Source organism: Astatotilapia calliptera, chromosome 2 (assembly GCF_964374335.1).
Source record: "Astatotilapia calliptera chromosome 2, fAstCal68.1, whole genome shotgun sequence".
Classification (NCBI taxonomy): domain Eukaryota; kingdom Metazoa; phylum Chordata; class Actinopteri; order Cichliformes; family Cichlidae; genus Astatotilapia; species Astatotilapia calliptera.
The window spans coordinates 16553460-16577284 of record NC_137423.1 but is presented as its reverse complement, the minus strand read 5'-3'; the positions used below and the strand labels follow the sequence as shown (position 1 = coordinate 16577284).

Genomic DNA, 23825 nt, shown 5'->3' with positions numbered 1-23825 from the left:
CCAGGTGGACGATAGATGATAACAAGTAAGACTGGTTTCTGAGTTTTACAGCTGGGGTGGACGAGGCTAAGCATCAGGCTTTCAAATGAATTAAAAGTCTGTCTTGGTCTTTCATTAATTAATAGGCTGGTGTGAAAAATTGCTGCAACACCGCCCCCTCGGCCTGTGCTTCAAGGTTTCTGGTAGTTAGAATGACTCGGGGGTGTTGATTCATTTAAACTAACATAATCATCCTGCTGCAACCAGGTTTCTGTAAGGCAGAGTAAATCAATTTGTTGATCAATTATTAAGTCATGTACTAACAGAGACTTGGAGGAGAGAGACCTAATATTTAATAATCCACATTTCACTGTTTTGCTCTTTGGTTCAGATGTGGATACTGTATTGTTCTTTCTTTGTAATTGTTTATGTTTAAGTTGTTTGTTGATGGTTTTTAGTTTGTTTTTTGTCTGTTTGGGAGCTGACACAGTCTCTATGGAGATGAGTTTTTGGGGGGGTAGCAGGAGGAGAGAAGCTGCAGAGAGGCGTGTAAGACTGCAACTCTGCTTCCTGGTCCCAACTCTGGATAGTCATATTTTGGGGGGTTTAATAAATTTGTCCATATTTCTAGAAATGAGAGCTGCTCCATCCAAAGTGGGATGGATGCCGTCTCTCCTAACAAGACCAGGTTTCCTCCAGAAGGTTTGCCAATTATCTATGAAGCCCACATCGTTTCTGGGACACCACTCAGACAGCCAGCAATTTAAGGAGAACATGCGGCTAAACATGTCACTCCTGGTCTGATTGGGGAGGGGACCAGAGAAAACTACAGAGTCCGACATTGTTTTGGCAAAGTTGCACACCGATTCAATATTGATTTTAGTGACCTCCGATTGGTGTAACCGGGTGTCATTACTGCCGACGTGAATTATGATCTTACTGAATTTACGTTTACCCTTAGCCAGCAGTTTTAAATTTCCTTCAATGTCGCCTGCTCTGGCCCCTGGAAGACAATTGACTATGGTTGCCGGTGTCTCTAGCTTCACATGTCTGAGAACAGAATCACCAATTACCAGAGTTTGACCCCCGGCGGGTGTGTCGCCGAGTGGGGAAAAACGGTTAGACACATGAACCTGGTGTACCTGGGGCTTCTGTTTAGGACTATGCATCCTCCTCATCGTGACCCAGCCGCCCTCTTTCCCCAGCTGCTTGGGGTCTGCCGGGGAACAGCTAGCGGGGCCTACGCTATCTTCGGCTGCACCAGCTACAGGGGCCTGGCTAGCTATGGGTGAATGAAGGGTGCGAAGCCGAGTCTCCAATTCAGTAATCCTGGCCTCCAGTGCTACAAATATGCTACATTTGTTACAGATATCATTACTGCTAAAGGAGGCCGAGGAGTAACTAAACATCTGACACAATGAGCAAGAAAGTGCAGGAGGGACAGGTGAAGTAGCCATGGTGCCAACAAGTCGGCTACGAGCTAAGCTAAGCTAGCGAAACAGTACAGAGACAGTGAGTGAATACTTTGGCTATAAATTAGGTAGTGAGTACACGAAAGTGTGCTTCAGATGAAGCACGTGAAGATTATACTATGAAAGAAGAATGTATTTAAAAGTTGTTAATTAAATTGCTAAGCAAATAAGCTACTCAGAAACACCACTGTGTTTGAGCAGGAACAGGAAGTGATACTCTACCGCAGAGCGAGCGAACACCAAGTGACAGCGCCACCAAGAGTAATATATGTCTATGCTGTGCTCGTATTTATTTTACCCTACTCAAATTCAATTTAGGATACATTTTATTTTGAAAGATTTAAAATGGTTCTTTAAAGAACCACTCAAAAAAGGTTCTTCAAAATGGTTTTTTAAAGAAGATTTTTCCCCTCCCATCACAACATTTTCTTTTTAATCATTCTAGTAGGCACACATGCATTTTTGATATGGTTTCCCAACAACAGTGGCAACATAAAAAAAAGCTTATTTTGACAACACTCTGTGTTTAAGAGGAATGACTTGGTGGCCATTAACAAAGTATGATGGCAATGGATCAAACTCTACCAAGTCAGTAATGTTAACCCTTGTATGGTGTTCGGGTCCGTGAGACCCGTTTTCAGTTTTTCTCAAGAGAAAAATTAAACAATGAATTATTTTTTCAACCTGAAATTCATTGGCTTTGGCTTATTTTCTGTGAAGAACATAAATCCGAACTAATTTTCAATGACCGAATGCTGTACCTCCCCCCACGCATTTACATTACATACAAGGTGTTCGGGTCCACTGGACCCAGGTCTAGTAAAAGTGTTGAAAGTGGAGGTCCTGTGTTCCCACACTCTGTCTTCCTCCTTTCTGGTGCTGCTGATAGTGTTTTCTTCCCCTCCTGCTCTGCACAAAGTTGCAACATTGTTGAAAATTCAACTATCAACACCGTCTGCTCTGACATTCCCACACATTTTACCCTCTTTCTTGAGGGATCCAAATTTTATTTTCTCATACCCTGTCCCACCTGCAAATTAGGGGCAAAATACTATAAATAAGACTTTGCCAGTGTGGTTCTTTATGACAACTGATCAAGATGGCAAAAGATTATCTACTGCGAGGGCCATGCAATTGATTTTGGAAGAGAGAGGGGCTTCAGATGATGATGTTGACAAAGAGGTTTCAGAATATTTCACATTTCTGAAAATTCAGAGTCTGACCGTGACTTTGAAGAAGAGGATGAGGTTGAGCACCATTTAGTAACAAAACGAAGACGAGTACCCCATCTGCAGCCAGCTCCAGGACCAGAACAAGCCCACCAGACAGCAAGTGAAGAAATATGGATGTCAGTAACTGGTGACATTGAATGGTCTTCTTGCCCAAGAAATGAGCCACCCTGCAGAGCTGTTACTGTGATAAGCCAGGGCCAACAGGGCTGAAGTTACTCATGTGCAGGACATCAAGTCTTCATTTGAGCTTTTCATCCCAGATTCCATCCAGAAATTTTTTCTGCATTGCAGTAATCTAGAAGGAAGGTGTGTTTTTGGAGAGAGGTGGAAGGAGATGGACCAAATTAATCTAAGAACCCCAAAGGCCTACTTTGGGGTTCTTATCCTTGCTGGAGTTTTCAGGTCCAAAGGGGAATCCACAGAATCCCTGTGGGATGCAGAAACCGGCAAGAACCTTTCCGTGCATCAATGTCTCTGGAAAACTTCCACAAAATTTCCAGGATTATTCCTTTTTGATAACCGAGACGACAGACCAGCTCGACGGCAGAGAGACGAGCTAGCTGCCATCAGGACAGTGTGGGATAAGTGGGTGCACCACCTCTCCCTGTTTTACAACCCTGGGCCTAATGTCACCATTGATGAGCAGCTGATCCCATTTAGTTGTGAAACATATTGCTTCACGTGTAAATGTGTTGTGTCTTTCCACTCACTCCACTTGATTATAACTGATTTATTTTTTTATAACATTTTATAAAAAAAAAACAAAAAAAAAAAACGAGAAGCACATAAATGTGATCTAACAAAGGTAAAGGGAAAAAAATTAATCATGTTTGCTGTTCATATGGCTTGTAATTGGGATGAAGTAAACATCTGTTGAGTAATTTAACATAAAATTGTTTGATAGTGTTAATTTGGAAAGCCAAAACTCTAGCGGGTCCACCAGACCCATGAACACTGGCTGAGTAACAAAAATACGAACACCACACAAGGGTTAAGACATTGCAGCCTTGTACTGTCCTTTGTCACAGAGTACATGTGGTATTCAGAAAGATACTCAGCTTGGTGTACATCCAACACAAAATACACTGCTGCATCATTTTTGATTAAAATAATAAGAAGCTCTCCAAACTCAATGGACTCCTCATTTTTTGACAGAAGGAAATTCCCCTTTTTATATAATGTACCTTTATACTGTATGTCTGTGCAAACACTAGTATCATTTCCTGTAAAGCCAAACTGTCTCACTGCATATTTGATGGCATCACTGTAGAGATCGGGGTAAAAGGTGCAACTGTCTTTCACTTGCAGAAACTGACTGCATCCTGGCCCAGCTAAAAGATATGCCTGAAACATCTGATGTCTTTCAGATAGGTTTTGGCAGATGTTTTTAAAGTTTTTCAAACTCCTGGCACATCTTTTGAAGTAACTATGTTCACTTTCAAAACGCATAGTCCATAACCTAATCAAGTGGCAAAATTTCAAAATAAGTGCAGGATGGAAGTGACAGAGGAAATGGTGTTTATGTTTTAGTACACTCTCTGGAAATAAACACTTTCTTGAATCCAAATATTCTTGGATTATAATGTCAAGATAGGCTACCCGTGACAGTGAGATGTTTTGTGCACAAATCATTTCAACTATGTCTTTAAGTTGAAGCATTAGCTGCCATACATCATCCTTTGGATTTTGGACTTTATCACCAATTATAACAGGTAGCAACCTTAAGAAATTCCAGTTCTGAATGGCTTGACCTGAAAGCTTGGTTAAATCTTGGTTGACAGCACATGGCTTTGTTACCGCATCTGCTCCTTTATACTTGAACTGTTTAATGCACCGGTTCAAAAGTGCACATGTAAACCATTTCTTTGTCTTAATAAAATACTTCAAGTACAGTGCACTATAATAGGCTAAGACACCCTCAAATATGTCATGGGCTAAACAAGGTGGTAAACCAGGTTGGCAAACATGAAAAGATTTTAAGGTATTAAAAACAGAGTTTACCTTTATCCCTTTGATTTCTTGACTGCCTTCAGCTTGTAGATCGCCCACAGCAGAATTGTAGCTTTCAGGTTTGCACTGTGGACCACAGACATTTGGATCATTACTCTGAAACTCACTTCGTGTGATTTCACAGTATCTGCAAAAGTATTCAGAGCGACTGAAGTTCTCAATAAACCCACCAATGTTGCGTGAACCCAAATTATCACCAACAATGCAGTACAAAGCTGCTTTGACTATTTCATTACCAGAAATGATACCATTTTGCTCCAAATCTTTTAAATCTTCTACCACTTTTGAGAAAACCTTTGTGTTTCCAAATTTTTTAAGGTAATTCTCTCCACGTTGTAAGACAAGGGACATGAGATTAGTATTGGACCGCAAATAAGCAGGCAAATTTGCCACAGACAGATAGACTGCAACGACTTTCTGTTTTCTCTTAGCGGAGCCAAGAGGATTAACAATTTCAAATGCATCGTGGTACAGAATTAGCTTCAGGCATCCTGTATTTTCAATGAAAAACGTGTTGGACTTAAAGTTTTGTTCATCACTTATGTCTCCAAAAGCCTCAGAGTCAGTTTCACAAGACTGCTGTAACACTGAATTCTTCCATAATTCTGATTCTAATAAGCTGCTTAGTGTTTGTTTCACCGCAATAATTTAAGTAGTCCAATCAAAGAACAGAAACAAACTCTTCCGCTCAGTGATTTGCCAAGGTAGAGCTCGTATAGTTTTAAATACTAACGCACTTTGGGCAATAAAAACATAAACATTTCAGCAAATGATTAATTTAACTTTTACTAAATCTGGCTAAAATTGATTGAACATGGTGCAAAATTAAAGAAATGACTACCATGGAGGAGATGAGCAGCTATCTATTTGAAAGATAATTAGCCCAGTTTTGCATTTTTCACCCACTGAAAAAGACCTCTCCCATAGCCATTCATACTACACCAAAGTAATTAAGTAGTAGATAAAAAACTAAATGAAAGAAAAGTTCCTGTCTTTTCACTGTCTATAAAAAAAACAGGACATTTTTTATGAATCAAGAAAACCTCTCTATTTTATAATTACATGACAGTCTGGCCAGTAGGGTGCCATAACTTTTAGGTTATTTTTTAACATTTATTTATTACAGTTTAGGACTTATGCTGACTGATTTCATTTATTTACTACAGCAGTGCAATTTAAACAGTACTTGTCAGTTTTTCTACATTTTAAAGACAGTCATATAAAGATATCTCTGATATCTTCTTTACACTTACAGAAATTGTACTGGTCTGGCTCACTTAAAAAGTGGTCTGTATGTGACCAACATTGTAAATGAGTGTGAATGAATTTGTAAAATGTAATAAAGATACTTTCTGTATTTAAAAAAAAATAACAAAATACGTAATTTTAACATTATTTTGTTACCGTTTCAGTTGTGTGTTGACTTTTAAATTATGATTTTTCAGTGTTTAGATAACATTAAACTGTAAATTCAACAAGGACATTTGATATTCAAAACATATTCCTACTGTAAAATTAACATTTTTATTTGGTTCAGGACTTTACAGGTATATATGTATTATTTACAAAATGTTCATGTAAATTAAACATTGCTTTTTTGTTTTTCTATTTACACTTTTTTATGTCAAGATTTTATAAACTTTTACTGTTAATTTCATAAAAATTTTTACAGTACACCTATATACTTGAATTCACAGAACCCTATATAAAATCAGCCCCTATTACCACTCTCCTCTACTTTCCCATCCTCAAACTGTCCTCACTGTTTTATTCTCCCCTCTGCTCTCTCATCTTCCTCCACATATTTCTTTGTCTTGATTTAGTATTGGAAGCCTTAAAGCATTAACCTGAGTTAGCACCCAATTTAATCCCTCCTTTCTGCTGCCCACCTCTACTATATCGTTTATATATATATATCTGCACTTCCTTCCCTGACCCTAACAACTTTCTTTGCCTCCTGTCTACTCCCTCCTTTGACCAAAAAAGCTGCTCTAGCTCATAGGTAGAGAAGAACACGAAGACAATATGAAATGCATTATAGTATGCAAAAACAGAATCCCTGCACAGTTTTATGATCCCGAAATTTGTGAAATCAACATAATTTCCTAATTACACGTTTTTTGTTTTGTTTTTTCGTTTTGGCCTTCTATTGCTTATCAAACATTGGACAAAGCTATGAGACACTGACCAATAATACTCGCATTTAGACAACTCTGAATGGATGACAACGTTGCTTTTTAAGATTTCATTGTAAACCATCTCCACTACTTTAACTGAGCTGAAGCAAACAACATCTGATTATTCTGCCTTACAAAAGGAAAAGCAATAAACAAACAAAACAGTAATTTTAGAATTCAAAAGAAAAAAAACTGGCTCAAGACTCAACTTTTCTTCATATTAATTATACTCCGCTGATACTGTTTGTGTGATTTCGATATTGGAACTCTGCAAAATACAGCTCTTATAGATTCCCTCAAAAAACTGGAGTAACCAGTTAGCTGCGTGTGTGTATCTCCTAGATGAATAACATCACACAGCAGCAGGTTCACTGCCAGCTTCGGCCTGCTTCGATTGAATGTTTTTGTCATGTTTTGCTGTGTGGCAGGAGGAAGGACCCAAATGTAGGACTCTTAGACGGATGATTACACTCAAAGCGCAGCTATATTCGCTGGAATTGTAAGGGTGGAACTATGAACTAGAATTTGGTCAGGAACATGGAGCGAAAGACACACCAAGCTTGGTGATGGTATGATGCAACAACGAGCAAGGGAATACTGACGACTAAAATACAAAGGTGGGATAACAAGAGGATGGGTGGAAGCACAGCTGGGACTAATCTGGGTCCTCAGGTGGATCCATCAAAGTAAAACAGGAAACACGCGTGTCTACGTGTCTTGACTGAACTCAAGACATGTAAACTTGGACCTGGGAGAAATGGGGAAATGAAGGACACAGGAAAAGAATGACACAGAGACGCAGACTTGACACCGAGACACGACTGACTGGAGACAGAAGAAACATAGAGACAAGAGCAGTGTTGGGGAGTAACGGAATACATGTACCGCCGTTACGTATTTAAAATACAAAATATAAGTAACTGTATTCCGTTACAGTTACTGTTTAAAAAGGTGGTATTTAAAATACAGTTACTTTGTTGAAATAAATGGATTACACTGCGGTACTTTCCTGTTTCATATTGTGGTGGGTCAGGACTGGGTTTTGTTTGACAGCTACGTTCTGTTGTTCCAGGTGGCAGCGTTATGGTTGCCATGGTTACATGGCGACGTTCTCTCTCTCTCTCTCTCTCTCTCTCTCTCTCTCTCTCTCTCTCTGTGTGTTTCCTGGGTGAGAGAGCGCTTTTTTGTTGTTGTTGTTGTTGTGCTAAGCTAACAGGCAGAATGCTACAAGCATAGCTCTAAAGAATGTAGCCTCATGGGCAGTGTAGTCCGTGTTGCAGGGAGAATGGATCGCCATACACGTTATGTGTCTGTGAGCAAGAGGAGGGAGAAAAAGGATAGTGGAAAAGTACGAGCAGTCATCAAGCAAAAATGGGAGCTGGAAGCATGTAAATATAATAATAACCACTGCAGCCAAGAAGAGTGCCTGACGAGCCCAGTTGTAAGTACGCTATTAAGACTCGACTGTACACTGTGTTCGACTGTACCAAGTTCCGTTGGAGCAGTCTTTCAACGCCTCTCTCTGTCTCTTGCAAGAAAAGTTGACCCACACAACAAAGTAAAGCTATTTTTCGGCTATGAGCCGACACGGACCCTGCCGTATTAGTCAGAGGTCCCTTTACTAAGGTTCGGAGCCGCGGACCTTCAGTAATAGTAATAAATCACACAGCAATAGTACATTCACGTAGTTGTAAAAAGCATGATAATATATTAAGTTATCCAAAGTATTCAGAATACGTTACTGCCATTGAGTAACGTAACGGAATACATTACAGAATACATTTTGGGGCATGTATTCTGTAATCTGTAATGGAATAAATTTTAAAAGTAACCTTCCCATCACTGGACAAGAGTGACTAGATGTGGAACACGGCGAAGGGGAAAGTAACAGAAACCTAAATCATAGGAGCTAAGAATATAACACCAGCAGAAAACAAAGAGAACAAAAACCATGAATCAACAATAATCAAATATTATAATCACAAAGTCTGAAATACAAATACTGGGTGCAGACCCAATACCGTGACAGTCTTGCTGCTCTATTTATACTTTTAAACTGTTCTTTAGGGTACTGCTTCCAGGATACGATAAAGAGAAATTAGGTTCCTTCTTGGATGATCTAAATGTTCAGCTAAGTAACCAAGGTGCTGGCCCTTGCAGGCAGGGCAGAAACTGCACATATGTTTTTATCTACAGTTCATTCATACAGCTTTACATCCACGGAGCTGAGTATTATTGAGAATGTAGGCTGAAATAAGTAACCCCATAGTTTTAAATTTTAGAGGGGTCATGGGAAACCATGTGTTTGTCTCCCCTAATAAATAGTTGAAAGAAACAGAAGAAAAGCACAGAAACACCTCTCAGCATTGCAATAATGCCTCTAATAGAAGATGCTCCTTTGTTTCTTCAACACTGAGTCTTTTTCACTCCCAAATTGTAATTAGGAGTTATGAGTTCGTACAACATAATATAATATTCCCACCACACTCAAACACAGATACAGTTTTGTAATCTCAGTCAGCAGGGGTACACTGTCTTCTCTTATCCTGCTGGGGAGGCTGACAACAGTGGAGAAACCAGGATTATAAAGGATCTGTTCTGATATCCGATACTAGAAATTTTCATTTCAAAAGTCTGAAAAGTGGGTAGGTTTTATGTCACTTTTAGAAAGACTGTTGCCAGCTTGCTAAATAATGTGATATATATGATCCAGTTAAGATCTTTATGATTCCTGAAAATCACAGATATGTGTGACATATTTTGAATGTGTTCAGTCAAGCATCAAATATGAGGCTATCTGTCTAACAGCTAATGCTAGGACAAGATGGGGTTATGGAAAAAGGGAAATGATGCTAATCACATTGGAAGTACTGTAAAAGAAAAGAATCAAGATACTGCAATGAAGTATTGTATGAATGGCTGATGGTTAAGCTCATAAGTATATGAACAATGATACCATGTTTTGTAATTTTTTCCTTTTTTTTACACCACCAGATCGATTAACAAGGCCTAAAGTTATCAGGGAGTCGAAGAGCTGGTCACTGTATTTAATCTGGTAAAGGGTGGAGAGCCTTTGTTCTATCTATCTAGTTTTGGCTAAAACAAAGACAGCTTGCAGATATGGGAGGAAGCAGGGTGGCAGTGAGTGATTTAGCCATCAGACCAGGGACGATTTTAGCCCATTTTGAATGAATCAAAGAACCCCCAAAGATTTTTTACTTTTTTTGGACAATATTTGCTGTTTGTGTGACACACTACTAAAAATATAAAAAGCATACAGTACTGTACTTGTTTGAGATGTAACACTTTAACAACAAAAGTATAGATACCCCCCCCAAAAAATGGTTTGTTCCAGCTCGCCTCTCCCCTGCTCTGGCTCTAGCGCTCTTGCTGCCAGAGCAATGGTGGCTGAGACGCAGCGGAGCGGAGGTGTAAGTGCCTGGCTTAAAACATGACATATTAGCTGCATTTAACCTTCAGTTACTCTTTATATAGTTACAGTAGGTAGGAGTTCGACCATGTTTCTTTTTAGCTGAAAAGCATTACAACAGGTAACCTGCAGTGTTGAAAATGTGTTTTCCGACAATGGTTGCTACTCTACAATCCGTCATGCTCTATAGTAAAATCAGCGACATTTGACCGTCCTGTTGCTCCCATTGACATGTATACAGCCTATTTAAAATCTAAAACTTTAAATTGTCCGCAGCCTACTGTTGTTACCACTGTCCTGTTTGAAATGGATTTATTTTTAAAAAGATAAAGATATTGTGCTTGATAAAACTAAAGACATTGCAAATGAATTTAATGATTTCTTTGTAAATGTTGGCTTTAATTTAGCAAAAGAAATTCCAGAGTCAAGAAATAATAATGACCTAAATAAACATATTACTCAGAATGTGTCCTCCATGTTTATTGGTGCTGCAACTCATAGATGAATAATTAACATTGTGAAGACATTTAAAAATAAAAAGTCCACTGACTTTTTTGGTATTGACATGATATTAGTTAAAAGTATTATAGAATATATAGTGCAACCTTTCGCATACATTTGTAATTATCCTTTCAAACTGGTGTGTTTCCCTCACAAATGAAAATAGCAAAAGTTATTCCAATCCATAAAAACGGAGAGAGATGTTAGTTTACCAATTATAGGCCAATATCACTACTCCCACAGTTCTCAAAGATTTTAGAAAAGTTATTTGTTAATAGACTTGATAAATATATTGAGAAGCATAATCTCCTAAGTGATAACCAATATGGCTTTAGAGTGAAAAGGTCCACTTTGATGGCAGTGATGGAACTAGTTGAAGGGATATCTAATGCTATACATAATAAGGAATATACTGTTGGTGTTTTTATAGACTTAAAAAAGGCGTTTGATACAATTGATCATTCTATATTAATGAATAAACTAGAGAGATATGGCATAAGAGGCATAGCATACAAGTGGATGAAAAGTTACCTGGATGAAAGATATCAATATGTCGAATTCAATAATGTAAAATCTAAGCAGTTGAAGGTAACTTGTGGTGTTCCTCAGGGCTCTGTGCTGGGCCCTAAATTATTTATATTATATATAAATGGCATATGTAGCATTTCCAAACTGTTAAAATGTGTATTGTTTGCTGACGATACCACTCTGTACTGCTCAGGTAAAAACCTAGGACAGCTTCTGACTACAGTGGAAAAGGAGTTAAATAAATTAAAAAAACTGGTTTGATGTAAATAAGTTATCATTAAATATAAAGAAAACAAAATTGATTATTTTTGGCACTAGACAAATGAAAAATGTATCTAAAATAAGGGTTAATAGAATTGAAATTGAAAGAGTGTACGAAAATAAATTTCTTGGAGTGATAATTGATGATAAACTGAGTTGGAAGTCTCATATAAACCATGTGAAAACAAAAATGTCAAAAACCATTGCTATTCTCTATAAAACAAAGCATGTCCTGAACAAAAAAATCATTATACACACTTTATTGTACTCTGTTGCTTCCATATATGACTTACTGTCTGGAGATATGGGGTAATGCATATAAAACGAACACTCTTCCTATTTTCAAGTTACAAAAAAGAGCTATAAGAATTATAAACCAATCAAACTATATAGAACCAACTAACATTTTGTTTATTAATCTGAATACCCTGAAATTTTATGATTTAGTTGAATATAAAATGGCACAGATAATGTATATAGCACAAAATAACTTTTTTGCCTCAGTACTCAGAAGCTGTTCAAAGTCAGAGAGAGTCAATATGACTTAAGGGGAACAGATTTCTTTAAAAAAAACAAGATAAGGACAAATATAAAGCAGAGATGTGTTTCTTTTAGAGGAGTTAACCTGCGGAATGGTTATGACAGTGATTTAAAAAGGTGTATGTCACGGCTGCCAAGGCGAGCCGTGTGGAGTTGGAAGAAGGACCCAAGATGCAGGCAGTGGATGAGATACCGGTGGTTTTATTTACAGAGGTGTAGTGGCAAACAAACAGTGGGGCATAACAAATAACTAAATACACCTAAACTGGGAGAACTAAAAATAACAGACCTGGGAGCATATGACAACGGGATGAGAAGCAGAGAGACGCAGACGAGGAACAGGACACCGTGGAACACAGGGTAACAGACTGACACAGAGTTACACAGACGAACCAGCAACAGGCAGGAAACCACACAGGGCTTATATACACAGGGTAGTAACGGGGAATCGGCAACAGGAGGGAGACACAGCTGGGAGAGATCAGGGCTAACGAGACAGGGGGAACAAAGCTGCACATACTAACATCAGACAGGAACAAGAACCTTCAAAGTAAAACAGGAAACAAAACACACTTTACTAAGACACAGACTAGACAGAGACAGACTTGACACTGACCAAAGGCTACTAAATGATAATCATAATCACAACAGTATCAGATCATAAATCATAATATAGAAAAACACCAAGATAACTGAAACACCAAGTACCAGAGAAACATAGAGGAAAATCCATGATGCAAAAGTACCAAAACATAATGAACTCAAAATACTGGGTCCAACGGACCCAGAACCGTGACAGTGTTGTCACAGGCTGGGTCTCTGACCCAGCGCTCTGAGTTCATGTTTGTATTTGTCTCATTTTGTTATGTGATTAGTTTTGTGTCATTTCCTCTCTGTCTTTAGTTTGGGCAGCTTTTGTTTATTGTTCCTCTGGTTTTCTATGTTTTGGGTTCTTGTATTTATTCATTATGTATTAGGTCTGTTAGTTTGTGCTGTCATGTCTAGTTTTAGTGTTTCCTGTTTTATTCTGACAGTGTCATGTGTTCTTTGTTCATTGTATTTAGCTTTCCTCTCCTGGTCCTGTCATTAGGTTTATGTTAGTCAGCTGTTCCCCTCATGTGTCTCTACTTCCCCTGATCACCTCTTGTATGTATTTAAGCCCTTTGTTTTCTGCATGCCATTGTCGGTTTGTCTGTTTACCTCACCTCAGTCATAGTTCTAGTTTTCGTCTGTTATGTCCACATTAGTCATAGTCTTTGCCTGTTTATTTCCACCTCAATCATAGTTATAGTTTTTGGTCTTAGTACCTTTAGTGTTCTGTTTCTTAGTGTTTTGCCAGTTTGTTTTGGTTTCCTGGTTTACCCCTGCCGTCATTTTAATAAAGCCTCACCTTTCTGTTAAAACCTTACTACTCCTCGTCGTCATCTGCTCTTGGGTCCTGTTTCCACACACATCGGCGCACCCTGCCGTGACAAGTGTAGTTCATTTTCCTTGTTTAAAAATATGTTTAAAAATAGAGTATTAGAAAAATATATATATATATCAAGAATGAAAAGAGCAAAAGAAAAAACAAAAAACAAAAAAACTCTTGATTCTTTTGCTTTGATGTAGTTACTTATCTAAGGTGGAAAGTTTTTTTTTTTTTTTTCCTTGTTTGTTTGTTTGTTTGTTTGTTTGTTTGTTTTATTATTTGCTTCGAGCCCTGTGTACAGGAGCTGCATGCAAAAAGATCTTTTGTTAAAAGGGTTGGCATAATAAGCAAATGCTTCAGCCAATACCTTTTGATTAGCCTTGTCTCATGCTTTCTTGCTTTGTGGTAGATCTTTGTTCTGTCTTCACTGAGATATTTGAATGCTAATCAATAAAATAAAAAAAATAAAAATAAATACTAACTAGCTAACTGACTTAATGCCCATTAACCTTATAACTCCTGTTGTGTGTGTCTGTGTGCGTGTTCTTGCACAGAGAGACAGCCAGGTTCATAGTGGATATAAGGAAGTTTATTCCAAAAAAGGAGCCACATTCAGGTAAAAGTGTAAAATCAAATGATCCGTCAATCAAGAATAATGTTGGATCAGTGTTGCAATGTTTCTATCTTTTATTAGGTTTTCATGTGGTTTGGTTATTTGCCTTTTGGTTGAAAGTACACTGAGAGAGGACTTTTTGTTAGCAATCTTAATATAATTTTTTTCATATTAATGTAATTTTTCATCTAATTGAATACAATCTATTTGTGTATGATTCTCAGTCCAAAGAGGGAGAGAGGAAAGAGGAGAATGTGAGGAGAGAGTACAAAGTCAGGAAGAACCAGGTAAGAAAACAGACAGGGAGCAGTGACAGGCACAACAGAAACTGTTAAACTGACAAAGAGAAAAAACCTGATTTTACTCACACAATCAGGAAGTTGTGTCCTCCCTATATTAAAGCTGCTATACAGAATCTGCAAAACAAACTGGGTTGAAACATTTTTGACCCTCTTTAACAACATTCCAACATAACATTATCATTGATTGGGGAGATTAAAATTAATGATATGTTTTTATGTGGTTCAGCCACAACTCTACTAAAACCTCAGCCAGTAATAGGTAGGCCAACTTTTGGACCGTCCAGTTGTCTGTATGACTGCTGCAGTACGTACATCACATTTGCACTCTATCAGAAAGTGCCAAACAGCCCTGGTCGAGTGAGGAGCTGTAAAGAGAAGCAGATGCTCTGTTTATATTCTAAAAATGTTTTAAGCTTGTTTCAAAGATTCTGTACAGCAGCTTTAAATGTTTTTCAAAAGCACACACACACTTATCAGTGTTTCTCAAACTTTTTAGTGTGTACCACCTGATAAAAAATGTCAAGCTCTCCTAAGTACCACTATGAAAGCATGAAAGTCATAAATCTTACAACACAAAATTATTATTATTAAATTAGTAAAATTAGTATCTGCAATAAAGATTTTTTCATACATTGTATACATTCTACCACAGGCAAAGTTGCCTCCATTTTTATAGTGTTTATTAATATTTTGTAATAATTTATTTGTAATAATTCTGTTTTGGGAGTATTTTTTATGTATTATATTATACATACACATTAAAAGTGAATCTCTGTCCAAAAAATGCACTCAGTTTACTTTTTACTCACTATTAGCATCATTCATTATTCTCCCCCAGTAATTAAGGTTAGGATATGTATTTTTTCTATTCCAATCCCTTCTTCTTTTACAGCATTTAAACAACCTTGATCAGATTTGATGGTTTTGTTACAGACTTTTCAAAAAAGTGTTTTGCTTTTCTTTCACAAATGTGGGGATTAAATTGTGTTAACATGTACAAAACAGTGATGTCATGTTTTGTGACGAGGACCCAGGCACAGAGAGACTTGATGAATTTAAGAATCTTATGATTTAATAAAGAAATTTGCAGACTTGCATAGAGATGGTAAAATTATGATGACTGATAACGGAGACGAAGACAACAGACGATGAGGACAGGGAGGAACAGGGGATTAAATGCACCAAAGTGACAGTCAGAGAGAACTCGGGACAACATTTAAGGATGCAGGGACTGACAGAGACAGGTTTATCTTGCCTGGCTGGGCAGCTCTCTGGGTGCTCAGCACCCCCAAAGCTCTGATCCTAGAATCGCCCTTGCATCAGACTAAAAACACAAGCTAACACAATGTCTCAGCTAGGTTAATGTAGTCTTGTTTTTTAGAAATGCATGATTCTGTCCAGATCAAAACACTCAGTAGTCAAAATCTTGCCTGGTTTTAGAGGTTTAAAAAGAAAACCAATGCTTCAAAGAATGAACGAAATAATCTAGAAGGCTGGTAAAAGCATTATCTGCAGTCAGACCAGCAGAACACCGACATCAACAAAATGCCTAAAAACTGAAACACACTAGATACTTCATGAGTCACAGCAGCCAGTTTGAAAGGATAATCCAAGGGGGCTAACTTCCCTTTGGAGCCATCCTCAAGTGGCCATTAGAGAAAATACAGTTTTGGGCTCTTGAGGATTAGTTTCATTTTTCAGCCCCTGGGGTTACTGATTGGTATTTTTGTGTCTGACTTTGACTTTCTCATTTTCTTTTTATGCTTTAATATATTTTGTGTAATGTTACATGAGTTATATATTATCTGGTATTCGTGAATGGAAAAGGGAATCTTGCAACAAAGACAAACAGCGAAATTAGGAATCTGAGTGCTTACATGAAATAATTACAGAAATTAGACTCTTGTGATATAATATAATGAATGATTTTAGACATGTATAATATATTATGTATAGAAAGATATGCTTCATTTTCGGTGCATGAGGTTATTAAAAATTCCTGTCATGCTCATGATGTAATTAAGACATAGTGCATCCATAGCACGCATGTACAGGGAGTGCAGAATTATTAGGCAAATGAGTATTTTGTCCACATCATCCTCTTCATGCATGTTGTCTTACTCCAAGCTGTATAGACTCGAAAGGTGCAAAATAACTGCCCATGAACTGAGAAAAGTCAAGCGTGCAGCTGCCAAGATGCCACTTGCCACCAGTTTGGCCATATTTCAGAGCTGCAACATCACTGGAGTGCCCAAAAGCACAAGGTGTGCAATATTCAGAGACATGGCCAAGGTAAGAAAGGCTGAAAGACGACCACCACTGAACAAGCCACACAAGCTGAAACGTCAAGATTGGGCCAAGAAATATCTCAAGACTGGTTTTTCTAAGGTTTTATGGACTGATGACATGAGAGTGAGTCTTGATGGGCCAGATGGATGGGCCCGTGGCTGGATTGGTAAAGGGCAGAGAGCTCCAGTCTGACTCAGACGCCAGCAAGGTGGAGGTGGAGTACTGGTTTGGGCTGGTATCATCAAAGATGAGCTTGTGGGGCCTTTTCGGGTTGAGGATAGAGTCAAGCTCAACTCCCAGTCCTACTGCCAGTTTCTGGAAGACACCTTCTTCAAGCAGTGGTACAGGAAGAAGTCTGCATCCTTCAAGAAAAACATGATTTTCATGCAGGACAATGCTCCAACACACGCGTCCAAGTACTCCACAGCGTGGCTGGCAAGAAAGGGTATAAAAGAAGAAAAACTAATGACATGGCCTCTTTGTTCACCTGATCTGAACCCCATTGAGAACCTGTGGTCCATCATCAAATGTGAGATTTATAAGGAGGGAAAACAGTACACCTCTCTGAACAGTGTCTGGGAGGCTGTGGTTGCTGCTGCACGCAATGTTGATGGTGAACAGATCAAAACACTGACAGAATCCATGGATGGCAGGCTTTTGAGTGTCCTTGCAAAGAAAGGCAAGGCAAGTTTATTTGTATAGCACAATTCAACAACAAGGTGATTCAAAGTGCTTTACAGAGACATTAGAAACAAGAACAAATAAAAAGCATGATTTAAAATTGATTAAAACAAGCAAATAAACTAACTAACTAATTAACAAACAAACAAACAAACAAACAAACAAACAAACAAACAACAGTATATAAAATCAAAACAGATAAAATCAGAACAGTAGATAAAATCAGTAGTTAAATGTAAGTTTTGAAATTTAAGCTTAAAGTGTGGATTTGGTGCTTTATTCAAATGCAGCTGAGAACAGGTGAGTCTTCAACCTGGATTTAAATAAACTGAGTGTTTCAGCTGATCTGAGGCTTTCTGGGAGTTTGTTCCAGATATAAGGAGCATAAAAGCTGAATGCAGCTTCTCCGTGTCTGGTTCTGACTCTGGGAACTGATAAAAGACCGGATCCAGATGACCTGAGGGATCTGGATGGTTCATACTGGGTCAGGAGGTCATTGATGTATTTTGGTCCTAAACCATTCAGAGCTTTATAGGCCAGCATCAGAACTTTAAAGTCTATCCTCTGACGGACAGGCAGCCAGTGTAAAGACCTCAGAGCTGGACTGATGTGGTCCACTTTTTTGGTCTTAGTGAGGACTCGAGCAGCAGAGTTCTGAATGAGCTGTAGTTGTCTGACTGATTTTTTAGGTAGACCTGTAAAGATGCTGTTACAGTAATCAAGCCTACTAAAGATGAATGCATGGACTAGTTTTTCCAGGTCCTGTTGAGACATCAGATCTTTTATCCTTGATATATTCTTGAGGTGATAGTAAGCTGACTTTGTTATTGTCTTAATGTGTTTTTCTAAGTTTAGGTCTGCATCCATCACTACACCCAAATTTCTCGCCTGGTTTGTGGTTTTTAGATGTATAGATTGAAGTTCTCTGGTGACCTGTAATCGTTTTTCTTTGGCGCCAAAGACTATTACCTCAGTTTTGTTTTTGTTTAGCTGGAGAAAATTGTGGCACAACCAGTCATTGATTTCCTCAATGCATTTACCAAGAGCCTGTACAGGGCCTCGGTCTCCTGGTGACATTGTGATATATATTTGTGTGTCATCTGCATAGCTGTGATAGTTTATTTTGTTGTTGTTTATAATCTGTGCCAGTGGGAGCATGTAGATGTTAAACAGAAGGGGTCCCAAGATGGAACCTTGGGGAACTCCACATGTGATACTTGTCTGCTCAGATGTGAAGTTACCTATTGATACAAAGTATTTCCTGTTTTCTACGTATGTTTTGAACCAGTTTAGTACAGTTCCTGAAAGACCTGTCCAGTTCTCCAGTCGTTTGAGTAATATGTTGTGGTCAACTATATCAAATGCTGCACTGAGATCCAGTAAAACTAGGACTGACATTTTTCCACTGTCTGTATTCAGACATATGTCATTAAACACTTTGGTCAGAGCGGTTTCAGTGCTGTGGTTCTGTCTAAAACCTGACTGGAAGGCATCGTAGCAATTATTCTGTTTTAAGAAGTAACTGAGCTGTTGAGAAACTGCTTTTTCAATGATCTTACTTAAAAACGGGAGATTTGAGATCGGCCTGTAGTTGTTCATTTGTGTCTTGTCAAGATTGTCCTTTTTCAGTATAGGTTTGATTACAGCAGTTTTTAGTGATTCTGGAAACACACCTGATAATAAAGAAAAGTTGACGATCTGTAACAGGTCTGACTCTAAAGTCTTTGAGACCTTTTTGAAAAAACTTGTTGGCAGGACATCTAAACAGCAGGAGGAGGAGTTCAGTTGACCTAAGATGTCCTCCAGGTCTTTGCTGTTAATAGGTTGAAACTGTTTCATGGTGTTTAAACAGTTTTTTGGTGGACACAGTACATATCCTGGATCTGCTGTTGATGTACCAATTGCTTGTCTAATTTTTTGGATTTTTTCAGTGAAGAATTTGGCAAAGTCATTGCAGGCCATGGTCGAATGAAGTTCAGCTGCCACTGACACAGGAGGGTTTGTTAGCCTGTCAACTGTAGAAAATAAGACCCGAGCATTATGGCTGTTTTTAGTGATGATGTCAGAGAAGTAGGACCTCCTTGCATTCCTCAGTTGTAAATTATAATTGTGAAGTTTCTCTTTATAAATGTCATAATGAACCTGGAGGTTTGTTTTTCTCCATCTGCGCTCAGCTTTCCTACACTCTCTTTTTTCATTTTTCACCAGTGTGGAGTTTCTCCATGGAGACTTTTTCCTTCCAGAGATAACCTTCACCTTAATGGGAGCAATAGTGTCCATTACATTTAACATGTTAGCATTGAAGCTATTGACGAGCTCATTGACTGACCCTCTGGACAGGTCAGGTGTTAATGGGAAGACCTGGTTAAAAATTGCACTACTGTGTTCAGTTATACACCGTTTTGTGATCACTGTTGTTGATATATTTGTGTGGGCTGAGATTTTACTTTCAAAGAAAACACAGTAATGATCAGACAGGCCCACATCAGACACAGTAACCTTTGAAATGCTCAGGCCTTTGGAGATCAGTAGGCCAAGAGTGTGTCCTCTATTATGTGTGGCCTCTGTTACATGCTGAGTCAGCCCAAAGTTGCCCAGAGTGTTACTCAGGTCTTTAGTCCCTTTGTCCTGAGGGTTGTCCACATGAATGTTAAAATCCCCAGCAATAATTACACAGTCAAAATCAACACAGATCAAAGACAGCAGTTCACTGAGGTCATTAAAAAAGTCTGTGCAGTATTTGGGAGGCCTGTAAACATTAAGAAACACAACTTTGGATGGGGCCTTCAGCTGTAAAGCCACATATTCAAAAGACTGAAAACTTCCAGGAGATAGCTGCTTACATTGAAATGATTCATTAAATAAGACAGCAACCCCTCCTCCTCTCCTGCTCGCCCTGACCTCACTGATAAAACTGTAGTTAGGAGGGGTCGTCTCGATGAGAACAGCTCCACTGTTACTTTGGTCCAACCAAGTTTCAGTTAAAAACATAAAATCAAGGCTGTGCTCAGTGATTAAATCATTAATTAAAAATGTTTTCCCAGCTAGAGATCTAATGTTTAATAAAGCCAACTTAAGTGTTTTAGAGGTATTACTTGTCCCCTCGTGTTTGGGAGCAGTCTGTGGCACACAAGGTATGTTTACTATGTTTAAAGATCTTTTAGAGTGCAGCTCTCTGTGTTTTGACCAGGCCACATGTCTCCTGTCACCTAAAAGTACAGAAATTTTAAAACCTTCTAGTAAACAGGGTCCCAGCTTCTCCTGGGAAAAGTCATCACTGCCATAATCCTCACAGCCCGGACCCTTCACACATCACGCATCAGACTGCGGAGACAGGGCATGAAGAGGAACTAAGGGGGGCGAGGCTGGGCAATGTGACTTCGATTGCTCTGTTGAGGGTGGGGCTCGATGGCGAACCTTTGGCCGCTCTGGTGGGGGGTTTATGGGGGACAAAAAGGTGGCTATATTGGTCGCTGATTTGTTTTTGTTTTGTTTTTGAATGTCAGAAATGTATATTTGTGAATGTGGAGAATATTGGTTTCACTGGTGAAAATAAATAATTGAAATGGGTATATATTTGTTTTTTGTTAAGTTGCCTAATAATTATGCACAGTAATAGTCACCTGCACACACAGATATCCCCCTAAAATAGCTAAAACTAAAAACAAACTAAAAACTACTTCCAAAAACATTCAGCTTTGATATTAATGAGTTTTTTGGGTTCATTGAGAACATGGTTGTTGCTCAATAATAAAATTATTCCTCAAAAATACAACTTGCCTAATAATTCTGCACTTCCTATATATGCCTTGACCTATATTAAATTTCTGTCTTTCCTTTTATCTGTTTGTGTTTTCTCTCCGTGAGTTTGAATACTAAATGAAGTCATTCAGCTCTTATTTAAATCTTATTTAGATTGTCTTAAGGCAATAAACCAGTTAATGGAGTTTAATTAGGTTCTGCCTGCACTTTACCGAATAAAAACATATTAAGCTTGGGCAAATGATTAAACTCTCTTATACAGAATTGAAGATTACAGTCTCAGTATTTTTTGATAAGAATCATTCTTTTACACGCGCACACACACACACACACACACACACACACACACACACACACACACACAGAAATACACACTTAAAAAAACCTCTGCATAGGCAGTAAGTGAATTAGCTCCAGAGACAGACATGAAAGGCTGCTGTGCTGCACAACAGAATTTCAGAAGTGTATTTGAGGTGACAGTTTTGTATATTTGTTGACAGAAATTTAATTTTCGAATTCTTAATCCTTCGTTTCTAAAACTAGGCTTGGTCTTTGTAACAGTTCAAAGTTTAAAGCTGCAAGAGAACACAGATCTGCACACAGGCAGACCCCAACTGGTGTCAAGATATGAATATTGGATTTCTGAAAGAAAGGGAAGCTTTCAGAACATCTGTAAAAATTGAAGTTTCCATAGGGTTTTTTTTTTTAATAAAAAAAAACTTCATAAAAAAATATTTCATTCAAACTTGTTACACTATCAGTCACATGTGTGAGTGCAGCATACGTATCCAGGGATGCACCTAACACTGTGTCACAGCAGATTAAAAGTCAAACTAGGAACAATGTCCCCAGTGGTTATATGACACCTACATGCATGCACAGACAAGTGGTGTGTGAGTGTGTTTGTGTGTGTGTGCATGAGCATGAACAGTACACCACAGACTAAGATGGATGCGAGGACATGTTTGAGGTGATGATCATGTAAATTAACCATCACTGCTGTGTTACATACACCCACCCACACACTTTTGTTTGTTTGTCTCTTCTTTGTCATTAAACAAGGCCGTTGAATGCAAAGGTTTTTCCATTCATCCCTTCCATTCATTCACATTAATAAATATGTAACCAACAGTTCGACATTGCTAACAATAAACTCACTATTAAATAATTACTAAGTTTCAATTCAGTTTAATTCCATTTAATTTAATTTATCACACAAGGGCAATTCATTTTAACTAGCTCATAAAAGATGAAGGTGAATATAAAACACACAATGAATGAAATGAAGTGAAACTAAGTCTATTGAAAACAGCTTGACTGAAGTGAATGAATAAAGCAGTTTAAAAGTCACACTCTTCATGCAGTCTCTTATCAGTGATGTCGGCCCACTGTCTGATCGAGGTCTGTGCCTTGTTGAACCTCTGTGCACATCTATCTGCAGAGGGAAGTGAGGAAAGAGAAGTTACTGTATGAAATTGTGATTTTCACTTCGAGTAATATTGAGTACATCTGAATGTATGGGTATCTTTCAGAACTACGTATACAAAATAGGAATTATTTTTAAATAGCTTAGAGTTTGTCAAGGTTACTACAGTGAACTAAAACCTAAAGTATAGGAAAAGATATAGAAACCATTTGAATTTTTTTCTGTTTAAAGTAAAATCTATGTGAACTGTCTTATGTTTCAATTAATAGTTAACTTTATATTTGGAGAAATTGGTTGTGGTTAAAAAAAATGGAGGATTTTGGCATGGTTTCCTGACAGCAAGAAGGCAATGTGAACATGTGTTGGGGCCTTTCTGTGCGGTTCATATGCATAGTTCATATCCACAGTTCATATCCACAGTCCAATGAAACATTTATTAATTTGTGTGCTTTTCTGTCTGGCTCTTTGGCCTGTGGAAGACTGATGACCTGTTGACACCTGGGACAGTGGCCAGCCGTGTGACCCTAAGCTCAAAGTAGGATAGTGGGATCTTAAGCATGTTAACAGGGCAAGCATGTAGTTAAAACAAATCCCAACTTTTAACTTAATCCTATAAAAGGTAGATGGTGGACATTAAGTTGTCAACAGTGATGTTAGAGTTGGTTTTTAAATGTTAGGCAGTAAAACAGAACCAACTTTCATCTCCACTATAAATAGCAGCGACATGCAAACAGAAACAAAGTGGAAAACAACAAAAACTATGACTATTGCAAAAACAAAAACACTCAGCGAGAGGCAAGCAAATGATTAAGAACACACAGAGTGCAGCTGATTGCTGCAACTGTGGTATTTATGAGACCACCTGTTGTTTTCATGTCACGCAGTGATTATGGGTGTAGATGACACTTTCCAAGAAAAGAGAGCCTGGTGATGTAAACTATGAGCTTTCTTCTTTAATTATAGCTTATTGAAGCACTAAAATAACCTCGATTAAATCAATGTGATGCTCCTCAAGGTCACTGATTATTACAGATGTCACATTAGACTTAACTGTTTATAATTATTAACATTTTGACTACCAGTGGAGGGAGAAGGAGGGAAGGTTGCAGTGAAAAAGCTGAAAAACAACCATGGTCCATTAACAATGGTACAAATAAAGAAAGAGAGAAACCTAACATTTAGTAACACTGGAGGGAGAGTTCACACACAGC

The 23825-nt window shown here is 38.2% G+C and overlaps 1 protein-coding gene across 1 annotated transcript in view; it reads right to left on the bottom strand.

Annotated features, from left to right (window-relative positions):
* LOC113028191 (uncharacterized) overlaps positions 1-13344 on the bottom strand; it is a 30988-nt gene extending 17644 nt beyond the window's left edge. Inside the window, exon 1 of the mRNA XM_080289873.1 lies at positions 13331-13344. Coding sequence (XP_080145999.1) covers positions 13331-13344 — 14 coding nt within the window. The remainder of the gene's footprint in view (positions 1-13330) is intronic.
* Between the last annotated feature and the right edge of the window lie 10481 nt (positions 13345-23825).